The 15,160-nt window shown below is 41.3% G+C and overlaps 1 protein-coding gene across 2 annotated transcripts in view; it reads right to left on the reverse strand.

Moving 5' to 3' along the window:
* Positions 1 to 2,298: 2,298 nt before the first annotated feature.
* Positions 2,299 to 15,160, reverse strand: part of esf1.L (ESF1 nucleolar pre-rRNA processing protein homolog L homeolog) — a 35,885-nt gene continuing 23,023 nt past the window's right edge. Inside the window, exons 10-14 of one of the 2 annotated variants that reach the window (XM_018262798.2) lie at positions 13,256 to 13,380; positions 10,331 to 10,451; positions 8,166 to 8,242; positions 4,876 to 5,022; positions 2,299 to 2,601 (exon numbers count right to left, since the gene is read on the reverse strand). In XM_018262798.2, coding sequence (XP_018118287.1) covers positions 2,311 to 2,601; positions 4,876 to 5,022; positions 8,166 to 8,242; positions 10,331 to 10,451; positions 13,256 to 13,380 — 761 coding nt within the window. In that variant the 3' untranslated portion in view covers positions 2,299 to 2,310. Of the gene's footprint in view, positions 2,602 to 4,875; positions 5,023 to 8,165; positions 8,243 to 10,330; positions 10,455 to 13,255; positions 13,381 to 15,160 lie in introns of both variants that reach the window. The other variant, XM_018262797.2, reaches the window with a different exon arrangement.

A 15,160-nucleotide genomic window follows, 5' to 3' on the forward strand; every position in this document is an offset into this window, starting at 1 on the left:
AGTTGCCTCCTTGATACACTGTCCAGCATATCTCCTTAAAAAATTCTTTCAATCTCCCATCTGCTGCCTTCTACAGTCCACCAATTGATCTGGGACTCAGTTGGAACTGTAAGAGGCACTGTTTTTTTTGGCTTATCTATTGACATAACAAAAGATCTATATGACAGTGGAAATGGTCAGATTCACTAATGAGCAGTCTATGGGGCAGATTTACTCAAGGGCCAAAATTTGCCAGCAACCGATTCGCAGCCATCACTACACTTCGCCAGGTGAAAATTTGCTCAGACAACTTACAATTCCCTGAAATGCGGAGTTTCGTCATGGGCGATGAACGCTGTCATTTCTGCCTAGCGCAAATTCGCTAGAGGTATTCGCTGAGGCTAATTTAAATAGGCAAGTCTGGCAAAATAGGTAACGTTCAGTAAAACCCGCATTTTAGTGAACTTGCGGAGTAACGTCAATTCGCCAGACAGAGTTGTCGCCTGGCGATAAGAATGCGAATGAGCACTAGCGTCTGTCTCTTTCACTAGCGATGTGATGCCTGCGCCCATTAGTAAATTGCGGCTGCAAATTGACGCTAACATTAGCCACTTCACCCTCAAGTAAATCTGCCCCAAAGTCCTTTCCCTTGAACTATAGTAGAGTACTGCACGGATTTTTGAAACCTGGACCTGATCCAGACATGCAACCTCCATTTTTACCCACTTGGACCTGTACTTGACCAAACTGTAACCTAATCCACAACCAAATGACCATCATTAAAGGAGAAGGAAACCCCCTGGGAGCAAAACCCCTCCCCCTCCCCTGTGTTGCCCCCCCCTCCCTCCTGGCCTACCTGTCTCCCTGGGCAAATGCCCCTAACTTGTTACTCACCCCTCTGCGCAGGTCCTGTCCACGGAGTTCATAGTCGCCATCTTCTCCCACGCGCGTCTTCTTCCTGCTTTGACCGGCATCTTCTGGCGCATGCGCAGTAGGAACATTTACCGGTACAGCTCTACTGCGCATGCGCCGAATGTCACGAAGATCGGAAAACTTTGAGACATTCGACGCATGCGCAGTACCGGTAAATGTTCCTACTGCGCATGCGCCAGAAGACGCCGGTCAAAGCAGGAAGAAGACGCGCGTGGGAGAAGATGGCAAATGTGCACTCCGTGGACAGGACCTGCGCAGAGGGGTGAGTAACAAGTTAAGGGCATTTGCCCAGGGGGACAGGTAGGCCAGGGGGGAGGAGGGAGGGGGGGCAACACAGGGGAGGGGTTTTGTGCCCAGGGGGTTTCCTTCTCCTTTAAGCAGGTAGTGCTGTTGCTGCAAACTGGAAGTGACATTGTGTGGGCGGGGCAGAAAAAGCATTAAAACGTGTGAAGAAGTAAAACCTTCTATAGTTAAGACAAGCAAGCCGACATGCAAACCCACATCTATACCCGCATCCAAAAGCCGTAGCGCAGCTTGCAGATTACCCACTATTTTGCAGGTTAACAGCAGGTACTCGAACCCTCTGTAGGACTCTACACTATGGATTCTTGGTCTCCTCTGGAAGCTCTTTAGATTTAAGTGTTGTCTGTCAGACATGGTACAGTATTGTTTAGTAGGATCAGATCACATTACATAGGAGCTATGATCAAGATCTCTGGGAACTGAACACTTAGCTAGAAAGATGGACAGTAACAATATTTATTTTGTGCAGCAGTTAATTACAAGATGGCCGTCTCATTTGCTCCTTATATTAAAGGAATAGTTCAGTGTGAAAATAAAAACTGGGTAAATAGATAAGCTGTGCAAAATAAAAAATGTTTCTAATATAGTTAGTTAGCCAAAAATGTAATGTATAAAGGCTGGAGTGAACAGATGTCTAATAAAACAGCCAGAATCCAACTTCCTGCTTTTCAGCTCTATAACTCTGAGTTAGTCAGCGACTTGGAGGGGGGCCACATGGTACATTTCTGTTCAGTGAGTTTGTAATTGATCCTCAGCATTCAGCTCAGATTCAAAAGCAACAGAAATGACCCATGTGGCCCCCCCTCAAGTCTCTGATTGGTTACTGTCTGGTAGCCAGGGTAACCAGTCAGTGTAAACCAAGAGAGCTGAAAAGCAGGAAGTAGTGCTCTGACTGACTTGTTATACATGAAATCACTCCAGCCTTTATACATTACATTTTTGGCTAACTGACTATATTAGAAACATTTTTTATATTGCACAGCCTATTTATTTACCCAGTTTTTATTTTTACACTGAACAATTCCTTTAAGACTGAGTACAAACTCTCTCACTTTGTTATAGTGTATACTGAAAGTCCAGACATTTTTATATAAACTATTTTATTTTCTGTTTTTTTGACGCTTGAAATTGCTGTGTTTTGTTCTTCACAGATTTAAGCAACATGGACAGCGCTGGGTCTGTGCCCTTTTTCTGTTGGGTCTCCAGTTCAGCCGCGTGCCTCTTTACTGCCTCGGACCGACTATCCTGCTCCTTCTCTCTCCTCCGGGCTTTCTCCTCCAGTACCCTGCCCATGGCTTTGGTCTTCTTGTAACTGGGATCCGAAGGGTCGATATTGTAGAAGTGTGACGTATACATGGCCTGAAATCTGGAATCCTCTACATTTATCTGCAGAGAGGGATGGGAAAAAAGTGATATTCTCAGACAATTTGCAATTAGTTTTCATTTTTTAGTATTTGTGAGTTATTTAGCTTTTTATTCAGTAATAATCTCCAGTTTGCACGTTCACCAATCTGGTTGCTAGGGTCCAAATTCCCCTAGCAACCATGCACTGATTTGAATAAGAGACTGAAATATGAAACATGTATTGTTATTGTTAGCAATAACAATACATGTGCAGCCTTACAGAGCATTTGTCTTTTAGATGGGGTCAGTGACTCCCATTTGAAAGTAGAAAGAGTCAGAAGAAGGCGGCAAATAATTCAAAACTATAACAAAAATAATAATAATGAATTCTAATTGAAAAGTTGCTAAGAATTGACCGTTCTGTAACATACTAAAAAAATACCTTAAAGGTGAACCACCCCTTTTAAGCTTTTTCTGCCCTGTCCTTGCCCAGGTCAAAGAGCAGGGGGTGCTCAGGTCAGACATTTATACAATTTATAAAAACTGCTAATATTATCAAACATAAAAACAATAGAACAAATGTAAAAGTGGCCAGCAGAGCAATTTTACATGAAGTTATAAGTAGGGGTTTTGCCCACTTTAAGCAATTTTGTTGAAACCAGACTTTTGACTTAGGGTCAAGCCCTTGAAAGTCTTCTCTTAACCCGAACCATGATATTGGGTGAATTAAAGTGGTGATTTAAGGGGTAGAACATGTAGAGAGACTAACTCCTGATTTATACAGCTAAATAATCCACTATGTGATAATGTATCAATAAGTGAGAAACACTGGCTATAAAGATAAAGTCAGCAAATACATTGTGCCTTACATATCACAACTTTCCTTTCCAGTTTGCATTTTTTTCAAGGAGTTTTAGCCATTTTTAAGATGAACTTGAACACCAAAATATACATTTATGGGTATTGCTGGAAGAACGTCAGACGTCACGACAACAGGGTATATAGTTTGAAGCGGATGTTAAACGTGCTGTGTTGCACAAGCAGATGTATGCTTTGCATTAGCTAGAATTGCACGTTATGGTAACTGTTTAAAAACAATACAGGGTGGGGCGGCTTGCTGGAGGAAGTGAATAATAGCACCCGTAATAATCAAATGGTTTCACTTCAATCAAAATGATTTTACCAGCGCCGTCTGCCAAGCAGCTTCACATCAAACAATTTGAAGGGAAATTCCTTATTTATAAGGAGGATTTATCTGCCTTTTAATTTTCCCTAAGGCCGGGGCCAAATGAGCGACTTTACACGCCACACAACAGAAGCTTGAGATGCCAAGTAGGGCCCCGTCTGGCTGAAAATGACCTGCAGCTCCAACACCGACCTGCATGGAGTGTAAACTCCTCGCTGCTTGTTAGTAGGGAAACGTAGCATTAAACTGCTGTGTAACTTGTGTGTAGTGTATTGGCCCTCACACCTCTCTCTTAAGCTGCCCATACATTGAAAGGTCTACTCAGAGAAGATCTTTCCCAGTATGCCCACCTTGAGGAGATAGACTGATTCACTCATTTGTAGGGATGCAATGAATCCAGGATTCGGTTCGGGATTCGGCCTCTTTCAGAAGGATTCGAATTTGGTAGAATCCTTGCTCCTGGCCGAACCGAATCCAAACCCTAATTTGCATATGTAAATTAGGGGCGGGAAGGAAAATCACGTGACTTTTCTTCACAAAACAAGGCAGTAAAAATAGTTTTTCCCCACTTTTTCCTTCCCCGCTCATAATTTGCTTATGCAAATTAGGATTCAGATCGGTATTCAGCCGAATCGTTCAGGAAGGATTCGGCCGAATCACAAATAGTGGATTCGGTGCATCCCTATTCATTTGACCCCAGTGCTGAACAATCGCATTACAACAAAGGGGATATAGGCTATTGGGATGAGGGATATATCAACTAGCTGTTGTGGTCATGTGGGTGATGCAGAGTTTTTTAAACCTGTCCGATTAATATGTGGATAATTTTCAGGCAGATATCAGCGGGGTAGGCCTGTGGGAGAGCCCCATACACGGGCAGATACACATTCGGGGAGATTTTGTCGCCTGGCAGCTAATCGCCTCGTCTTTTGAGCGATTATCTCCCCGAACTGCCTCAGCGTTTTTCCCCATAGGCTACAATGAAAAGTCGCCTGCGCTTATGCACACGCGGCAATGCGTTTTCAATAGTCGTCCAAAGTTGCCAGGCGACAAAATCTCCCCGAATCTCTTCGTGTGGACTAGCCCTTACTCACAGTACTACTCAAAATATTGTACAGCACTAAAGATACCTGGAATTCATCTTCTACCAGCTCTTCTTTCTTCTTCAGCTGTTTCTTCTTTCTTTTGCTCAGATTTTGCTGTTCCACAATTTGGTCGTAATTGAAATGCTTGCGATCATCTTCAACGTCATCCATCATGAGCAGAGCGATCTGGGCCTGCAATACAGACAGATGGTTAGTAGGTATACATAGTGAATAAAGTACCCCCTATTGTAAAATATAAGGATATTATAAGTCACCGAGGAGTTCCATGACCATATAAAAACCCGAGGCCGAAGGCAGAGGTTACTTCTAATATCCTCATATTTTCCTACAAGGGGTATTTTCTTTATTATAATACACAAATTTTAGTGAGTCATGTGACAAAAATGACATCACTACCCACCTTTTATAACTGATGACATCACTAGTAACCATTTATAAGGATATCATTTACAAGATATTCATGGCTTTTGTGTATTATAAGTATATATGCCCAGCAGCGCACACTTACATTGTCTTTTTAACATACATGCCCAGCTATACTGAAACACTCAGACACACACACACCACATTTTACTAAGTCCTGTCGTAGCTCCAACTCTCTGTAGCAAAACGTCACGTTCTCCTTTATAAAAAATATTTTTGAAGTTAGACCCCAAGATGTCACTGAACTAAACATCCCAGCATTCTTCCTCTTTTAATCGAGGTTTAAAGAAACTGAACTCCATCATCACCTTGGGACTCGAGGTTAAGAAACAGAGAGCTAAGCAGAATTTGGTAAAATCCATATCCTGCAAAATGTACTTGGATCTCTCCCAACTCACAAGCTTAAAGGAAAAGTATACCCCTCAAACAATGTAGGTCTCTATAAAAAGATAATGCATTAAAGAGCTCATATGTAAAACCCTGCTTCATGTAAATAAACAATTTTCAAAATAGTATACTTTTCTAGTAGTATGTGCCATTGGGTAATCATAAATAGAAAATTGCCATTTTTAGGGCCGCCCCCTGGGATCGTAGGATTCACGGTGCACACAAACAAACCATACATGTAAGGTCACATGAGCCAATTAACAGACAGAGTTCTGTCTTTTGCTTCCACACTTCTTCCTGTTACAGTTAGAGTTGTAGTATTTCTGGTCAGGTGATCTCTGAGGCAGCACACAGACAATCATAAAATGGTGGTTCAAGGCAAGAAATGTAAAAGGCCAATATTTAATATAAACTGTCTGTTGCTCAAGTATTCATTTTGGGGGTATAGTTTTCCTTTAAGCCAAAGCTAAAGTCTATGCCTAAACTTCTTCACTGAATTCAGTGCCACGCATGCACCCAGCTTCAAGGGCACAGGGGATGTCTGGGACGCCGAACATAATGGTAGGGTGGCACCCAAGTAAAGGTACCCAAGGCCAGAGCATTTGTTGAAGAGGAGGAGCGGCAACTCATGGTAGTAGGTAAACAACTAGAATCACTGGGGTGTGCTAATAACCTGGCACCCCCTCAATTCTACCTTTGCTTCTCCTTTAAAACACGTGACCCTCCTCTTCAAGTAGTTCCTCCCCAATCCAATAAGCTCCCAGTGCACGAGGGGGGACATGTTGATATGAAAGGAAATTGTGAAGGTCACAAAGGGGCCTGTGTATGTGGCTCCAATCTGGGGATCGTCTATAGAAATGATATGTGGCAGGTATGGCTTGAGGCAGAAAGTTTCTCTAATTGGATAACTGGGTTGTGGCCTCAGCGGTCATGAAAATGAACTCCCCGGGCACCGACATGTTTCATTTGTGTAGTAGCGAGTGTCCTGCCCTGCTGAGCTGTAACTAGAGCGGACTCACCTAAGTACAAGAGACAAGAAGTCTCCCAGTGAAATAAGTGAACATTTTAAGCCTGTGCAGCGTTTACCCGTCTGAAAATAACCATGTGATACAAGTAATTATACAGTGTAGTACCGCTGGCAATCCACAGGCATCTCACATCATTCAATGGAAAAATAAATAAAATGGGGGTTTTACTGTATTTAACTTGACTGGAGTTTTCCAGCCTTTCTATAGGGACCCTGTTCCTCGTTCACCTGCCATAACGCAAATAAAAGCAACACACATATAGTGAATACAAATATCAGTAAATGAACCCCAGTGACTCACCACTGTAATAGATTCCTCCCATAAAGCAGCAGTAAACCCCCCCCGTCCATGTTCAACATGAGTGCAATGGACATACTTTTTGCCGATTGTTTTAATTACAAAAAAATCGATGTGGTTTTTTTAATTAATATTTCTTGAGCTAAACAGGAAAATTGCAGCTGCAAAACCCACCCTTTGTTGTGACTGTTTTGATAACAGGAGTTGATGCAGGGGGATTATTTTTTCTCTGGCAGTTTAATTACCTACCTCACAGCCCAAGAAAATAAAAAAAAATAAAAAAAAAAAAGATTTTTCGTGATTGAAAATCACAAAAACCCTAGGGCATGGACGTTCATTGAACTCATGTTGAACAAAGGGGTACACTGCCCTGTTAATTTCAACATTAAGGTGCAGATTTATTAACGGTCTAATTGAAAATTCTAATTTTCGATTTTTTTTTATGGCCAAAACTCTCAAATTCAAATTGTGAATTATCCAAACTCAATTAGAGTTTTAATTCAAATTCGAATTTTGAAATTTATCACACTCGGCCCTTTAAGAACTCGAATTTGACTATTCGCCATCTAAAACCTGTCGAGTTCATGTATAAGTCAATGGGAGAGGTCCGGTGCCATTTTTATGCTGTTAGTAGCCTTCCTGACAAATCAAATTTGTTTCCAGTTTTACGGGTTGAGAATATTTGTCTGAATTTTAGATATTCGATTGATTTTTTTTATAAATAACCCCCAGTCGAATTTCAAGTATATTTGAATTTAATAAAGTTTAAAATAAAGAGAGAAAGGGAAATCATTTTTAAAACATTTAGATTATTTGATTACAAAGGAGTCTATGGGAGACGCCTTTCCGTAATTCAGAGCCTTCTGGACAATGGGTTTTCGGATAATGGATCCGATAACCTAATAATAATTCAGTAGCTTGTACTTGATCCAACTAATATGTAATAATCCTTATTGGAAGCAAAACCAGTCTATTGTATTTATTTAATGTTTACATGATTTTCTAGTAGACTTAAGGTATGAAAATCCAAATTACGGAAAGATCAGTTATCTGGAAAATCCCAGGCCCCGAGCATTCTGAATAACAAGTCCCATACCCGTACTTTCCCATGATTTAGCTTTTTAATAAATGCGTAGGCTTCAGAGATAATTATGGCTTAGGTCAATGACACTCACATACCTTCTGTTTTTCCTTTTCAGCTTCATCTTCTGAGGACACATTATCCTTTTTGCTGCTGGAAGATTTTGCCTTTAGACCTATACACATGAATGAGAGCAATGATAATGCATGAGCAAAACATAATCTAAATGAACATGCCTATAGCTCATGGGATTTCTGTACTACTGCCAATATCAGGATCGCCACGAGAGGATCACGTGCTGATAACTTGGCTTGGCTTTATTATTTCCCCAAAAATGATTTGTCACTAAAAGAAAAACACGGCCCAATGCATTGGATGTTGCCAAGTGCCCTGCTCATGTGGCTTTGGCACCGAGCGCAACATAAATGAGAAGCAGAATGTGCTGAGCCCGGAGTCAGTTGTGCAAAACAAGCCTTGATCTCAGAGGAATGCACTTTGCTTCCATTTTCCGTGGGGGCGGAACAGAATCCTGGAAATTCAGTTGCACTGGCAGACTTCAATTGGCTCCCGTCAACTCTGTGTCAAGTCATTGGGGAACGTTCACTTTGTACATGTGGGGGGCCCCCCAGCAAGAGCCGAAAACGCACAGGTATAAGAGAAATGCATAGAGGGTAGTATATATATATATATATATATATATATATATATATATATATATATATATATATATTTATACACAGAGAAAGGCCCCTAGGTGGGACCGAAACATCGGATACAATGCTGTGTTACCAATAAAAAACACCTCATCACAATGAGTTTGCCGATCTATTATCACTGACTATTATGAATATTGATCCTGCACCTCTACTCTACCTAAGATTGAGTGCAGACACCCTGAGCATCTGCATCTCTCTCTTCGAGAGAGCGAGAGAGAGAGAGAGAGAGAGAGAGAGAGAGAGGCCAAATGATTCACAGTCATGCCTTACATTCACTCACTGGTGGGAAACCTCAGCTATACTGCACCGTCCTCCACTGGTGAGATGTGGACGGTTACTATGGTGCGCAGTATGCTGGTTTCCAGACAGATGGTGGTCCGTGAACTGTGGTGGTTACTGGTCTGGAGGACAGTTAAGTATAATGGCCTGCTAGGTGTTTTAGGGTCTTCTAACATTCTCCGCAGGTTTAACAGGAAAGGGAGGCTTGTTTGCAAGTGGAATGGCCGCAAAGGAGACCATCAACACAAATGGTGTGTGTGTGTGTGTGTGTGTGTGTGTGTGTGTGTGTGTGTGTGTGTGTGTGTGTGTGTGTGTGTGTGTGTGTGTGTGTGTGTGTGTGTGTGTGTGTGTGTGTGTGTGTGTGTGTGTGTGTGTGTGTGTGTGTGTGTGTGTGTGTGTGTGTGTGTGTGTGTGTGTGTGTGTGTGTGTGTGTGTGTGTGTGTGTGTTAACACCCCTATATACTACACATTGGATAGAGTATTTGCATTAGGTGTACCCCCTTTCAAATTAAACTGGAAGTAATCCACAGCAGCCAATCAGAGTTTTGATTCCATTAGTTAAAGGCCTTCTGCCCACTGTATGTGTTTGTATGTGATGGTGGCTGATCCCCCTGCTTCTATACAGTGGACATACAAGCAGATAAGTGTCTTCGCAGGGGCACCAAGCACTTGCATCTATTCCATAGAATGGCCATGGCAAGTATAAATATATTTTTAAGGCAAGTCTGATGCCCCTGCAAGAGTCCTTCAAGGACTCCTACTGATATGAGAGCAGCCGGATGGACTACAATCACATGTTAAATGCACATGTGCTAGAAGCCTAATTGCAGTTGACAGATCAGAGCTATTTGTGAATTGGTGCAACTCGTTACTACTTAGGGCATAAATGTTTCACCTTGTTTTTTTGTTTAATTCCCCCCAGGCGACTACAAAGAAAAGCGTGAGAACGTGTTCGGCATCTCGCAACCCAATCCTGCTCATCTGCATTAACAGATTCTAAGACTCGTGCCAACGGGATATAAATGCCACAGCGTGTTTCCTAATTCTGTGTGGCAGCTGCTGACAGTTAAACAGGCTGCTATCAAAATGCATTTGGCTTATGGTCACCCCACTGAAGAACCACATTAATAAGCAACGTGTCTCCCCCGGGCAGGAGGTAGAATGATGCCGAGTGCAGAAGGGGAACGTGGGAGTTCTTTTATACCAGTGTGTATTATTTGCATGCAGGTGAGGTGCTTTAACTGATATCCCCCCTATTCATTCCCTACCTGGCTTCTTTAACTCCTCTGAGAAGTATGGATCATTTAAATCCACATCTGAAGGTATTGCATCGTCATCATCTTCTTCTTTAGCATCCTCCTCCTCTTCTTCTTCTTCTTCTTCTTGATGCTGCTGAAAAGAGAAAGAAGAGGGTTAGAGAATTACATAGGGGTCGCCTGTATCTCCTATATCCGCCAGTATTTGTATGGTTGGTGTATACACCCTCATTGTACAGCACTGTAGGATAGTCACATAAACAAATACAGGTATGCGACCTATTATCCAGAATGCTCAGGACCTGATGATGGGGATAACTGATCTTTCCGTAATTTGGATCTTCATACCTTAAGTCTACTAGAAAATCATATAAATGTGAATTAAACCCAATAGGCAAGTTCTGCTTCCAATAAGGATTAATTACTGTATATCTTAGTTGGGATCAAGTACAAGCTACTGTTTAATTACAGAGAAAAAGGAAATTATTTTAAAAAAATCAGGATTATTTGGATAAAATGGAGTCTATGGGAGATGGCCTTTTCGTAATTTGGAGTTTTCTGGATAACAGGTTTCCAGATAAGGGATCCTATACCTGTACAGGTATGGGATCTGTTATCTGGAAACCTGCTATGCAGAAGAAGCAAGAAAGCTGTCTCCCATTTTAATATAAATAATGGAATTTTTTAAAACCGATTTCCTTTTTTCTCTGTGATAATAAACCAACACATTGTATTTAATCCCTTTGCTGGGATAGAAATGGCCACTTCCAACATCTAAAAGCTAAAATGTTTCTGTTTCAGTACACAAGTAGTTCACGACTAATACAGGGCTTTGCTGTATTTTTTACATCCTGCCGATTCCTTCCCTGCTTATTTGCATTTATACAGTGACGTCTCCCTAGGGTGAAAGAGCAGCATTCTTTTATGGCTAGAGATGCTGTTGATATATAGTGTTATATAGACAATAAACTGACTGACAAAAGCAATAGGACATGGCCAAACAGTTGCTTGTTAGAGGTATAAACATAAGTCAATGCCATTATGGTTTTAACAGTAAATAAATTTGGAAAAACATCAGAAAAGTGTTGAAAAGGTTTGTTCGCCTTAAAAATTAACTTTAGTATAATGTAAAGAGTTATATTCTGAGACAATTTGCAATTGGTTTTCATTTTCTATTTGTGGTTTTTGAGTTATTTAGCTTTTTATTCAGCAGTTCTCCAGTTTGCAATTTCTGCAATCCTGTTGTTAGGGTCTAAATGACCCTAGCAACCACACATTGATTTGAATACGAGTCTGGAATATGAATAGGAGAGGGACTGAATAGAACGATGAGTAATAAAAAGTAGCAATAACAATACATTTGTAGTCTTACAGAGCATTTGTCAGTGACCTCCATTTCAAAGCTGGAAAGAGTCAGAAGAAAAGGGCAAAATAATAAAAAAAAGAATAAAAAAGGTCAATTGAAAAGTTGCTAAATACTAAAAGTTAACTTAAAGGTGAACCACCCCTTTAAATCTGTCGCAGCGTTATGAACGAATTTGCCTTTGATTAATGGCAGAGAAATGCGGGAAAATAGCAACTCTATTGCTACTTTTTATTACTTTCTATTCAGGCCTCTCCTACTCATATTCCAGTCTCTTATTCACATCAGTGCATGGTTGCTAGGGGAATTGGGACCCTAATTTGAAAACTGGAGAGCTGCTGAATATAAAGCAAAATAACTCAAAAAACACAAATAATAAAAAATAATAAAGAATGACCACTTAGGGCAGAGACACACAGTCAGATTCCGGGAGAATCTTCTTCGGGGTGACTAATATCCCCGCAATTGAAAAATCGCCGACGGGATGGCACTTGGAGCGATTTGTTTTCCGAAGTCGTGCGAAATTGCCTCACCAGGAAACTGATCACTCCGACTGCCATCCCGCCGGTGATTTACATTCCAGCTGGCGGGAAGGCAGTTCGGGGAGATTAGTTGCCCCGAAGAAGAGGAGATTTGTCGGCAGGCGACTAATCTGCCCGAATCTGAGTGTGTGTCTCTGCCCTTATATAGAAATTCTGGATTACTAATGCCAAGAGTGGTAAATAAAAGAGAAAGTGATCTAATTAAGGCTCATTATTTATAACGACTGCTGCAAACACATGTGATGATCACTGCATAAGATGGAAAGCACAATGGCTAACACATTCTGAGGGCAAGATGAATGGGGAGGGGAGAATATGAAATAAATGAGAGATAAAGAGGGAGATATTTATGTGGGATTTGCTGCAATTGTGCAGCCCTGGGCCTCGGTCAGCCCGGCAATCATTTCAGATCCCGTGATATATTCTCCTACATAAAAAAAAAAAAAGATCTTTCTGAGGCCTCTCCAAGATTCCGAAACATAACAAAAACAAAGGATCAAAGGGTGAGAATGGCTACAGCAGTAACAAGCGTATTTTTCACTCTGTCACATATGTTTGTGATTGATGTTCAATCTGACTGCCAGGAGGAGATGAAAACACGTGGCCTCAGTCGTACACAGTTTGTGCAGCTCAGGGAGATGTCTGGCCTTGGCGCTTAAAGGAACAGTTGAGTGTAAAACTAATAACTGGGAAAAAAGATAGACGCAAGGGGGGCCTCTCCTTCTAAATACATTTTTCTTCTTGGCAGAACTGAATAGCAGGTGGAGCGGTTGCTTTAATTCAATAAGAAGTATAAAATTGCTAATATCTTGAGAACTAGAAAAACATTTGTGAAAACTACTTAGAAGAGCAATGTTACATGAATTTTATTATCAGGTTTACATTGACTTTACAAAGCTAAAGGTGACTAATTTAGAATGGCAGCGCTACCAGACTATGAAAAGTACCTTTTTAAATAAGGATCACTAAACAGGACAGTAAAATAGTGTTAAATATTCTGGGCTAATGCAATCAATGTTTGAATTCACTTACCTTATCCTTCTTCTTCTTCATTTTCCTTTTGTCTTTCTTTTTCTGCAGGTATTTCTCCCATGGAGTCTGTTGGTCCTTGCCGTCCAGCTTGCTTTTAACCATTTGCTCGGCACTTTCTTTAAGCCCTTCACAAAATGCAAGAAAATAATTAATATTGCACTGTAAAGGAGACATATGTAAAAAAACAAGAATGTGCCAGTGCATTATACGCTCTCAAATATAGAAGGAATCAGGGGCATAACTACAGAGGAAGCAGACCCTGTGGCTGTAGGGGGCACAGGAGGTATAGGGGCTCCATGAGGTCCTAATTCATTTACAATTTCAATAAATATTGGTAAACAGGTCAACTTCTGGAAGGAATGCACTGCAGTTTCTGGTTACTGAAAATTTCTGTGAAAACCCTACTAGTCCCGCCCATCTGTACCACTTCCTGCTGCCTCCTTACCCAGGCTGTGCAGGGATGCCGGCAGCACTCAGCACACTGCACTGTAGGCTAGGAACCAATCAGCAGCTAGGCTGATCTGATAGGGAACTGAAGCCTGCCTTTGCTTGTGTGACTGCAGGGCTGTGATTGGCTGGCCCTGTCCTACTGTGCATCTGACAGTTAGGAAACGCACATTGCTCATTTGAAACACAGGCAGGGAGCGTGGAAGATCTAAAGGGAGCTCCAATATAAGAGCATTTTTAAAAGAGAATATTAAAGGTGAACTCCACACAAACATAACTTAAGCTTTCTAAAAAGTAAACATAATTTCAAGCAACTTTGCAATATACATCAATTAAAAAATATGCAGACTTTTCACGATTTTAATGGTTTCTGACAGTTTCCTAAGCCTAGCCCCCTGCTCTCCTGCGCTGATCTGTCTGACTACTTTGCTGAGCTGGCTGACTGGGGTTTCTGTTATTTGAGCCTCTTTATCAAATTTGGTTTGGAAGCCTGATTTCCTTTTAGCCCTAATATTATTCAATACTGCCTACAAGATTAGGATAGGTTTTAAAAAGGCAGAGTACTGGCCTGAGATGTCGCATTTTTCCAGATCAAAAGTCATGTGATGGGTATAAAGGCTTTTTAATATATTCCCTTGATAGTGCTGTCTTTACATTGTGATATTTGGAACTTGCTGAAGTGGTGACGCCGTGTGACTTGAACCCTCTTGAAAATGTAAAGTTTGCCGAGTGCTGAACGTTTGCTTGTTGGCTTTTAAGCTTTGCTATATGTCTCCTGTAAGCAATAGACAGCAGCCTAACAATTGCATATCTCATGAATAACGATGGGCGAATTTCTCCCAAAATTCGCAAAACGGCAAAAAATTCGTGAAACTCTTAAATTTCTGACGCCGGCGTTAAAGTCAATGGGCGTCCGAATAGTGTTGACGCGCAACGTTTTTGATGTGAACGACTTTTCCAACGCGCGAATTAGTGGCGAATTTTCACAGGACTTTTGCAAATGCATTTGCCCGTGGCAAAATGTGGAAATTCGCCACTAATTCGCTCCTGCTGAATTTATTCGCCCACCACTAGTCATGAATGCATGGTATCCTCATGTAAAGACAACCTGAATTGTTCTCCCCAGGACATTTTCTCTGGGTGCATGCACTTGCTTACTGCCACCCTACTCCTCTCCTACCCGCACCTCTAACGCTGTAATCTAAAACTATTCAGACACTGGTTCCCAATCTGTAAGACTACACCCTCTACCCCAGGGACAACCTGGAGCGATAGTAGATGATCTTAAGGCCAGTTAGGATCTGAATACATCCAAAAGTTTTGGGGGAAACAATTATGTGATCTTCTATATATTTAAAGAAACAGTAACACCAACAAAAATGAAAGTGTTTTAAAGGAATGACAATATAATGTACTTTTGCCCTCCACTCGTAAAACTGGTGTGTTTACTTCAGAAAC

This window comes from Xenopus laevis, chromosome 5L (assembly GCF_017654675.1).
Source record: "Xenopus laevis strain J_2021 chromosome 5L, Xenopus_laevis_v10.1, whole genome shotgun sequence".
Lineage (NCBI taxonomy): Eukaryota > Metazoa > Chordata > Amphibia > Anura > Pipidae > Xenopus > Xenopus laevis.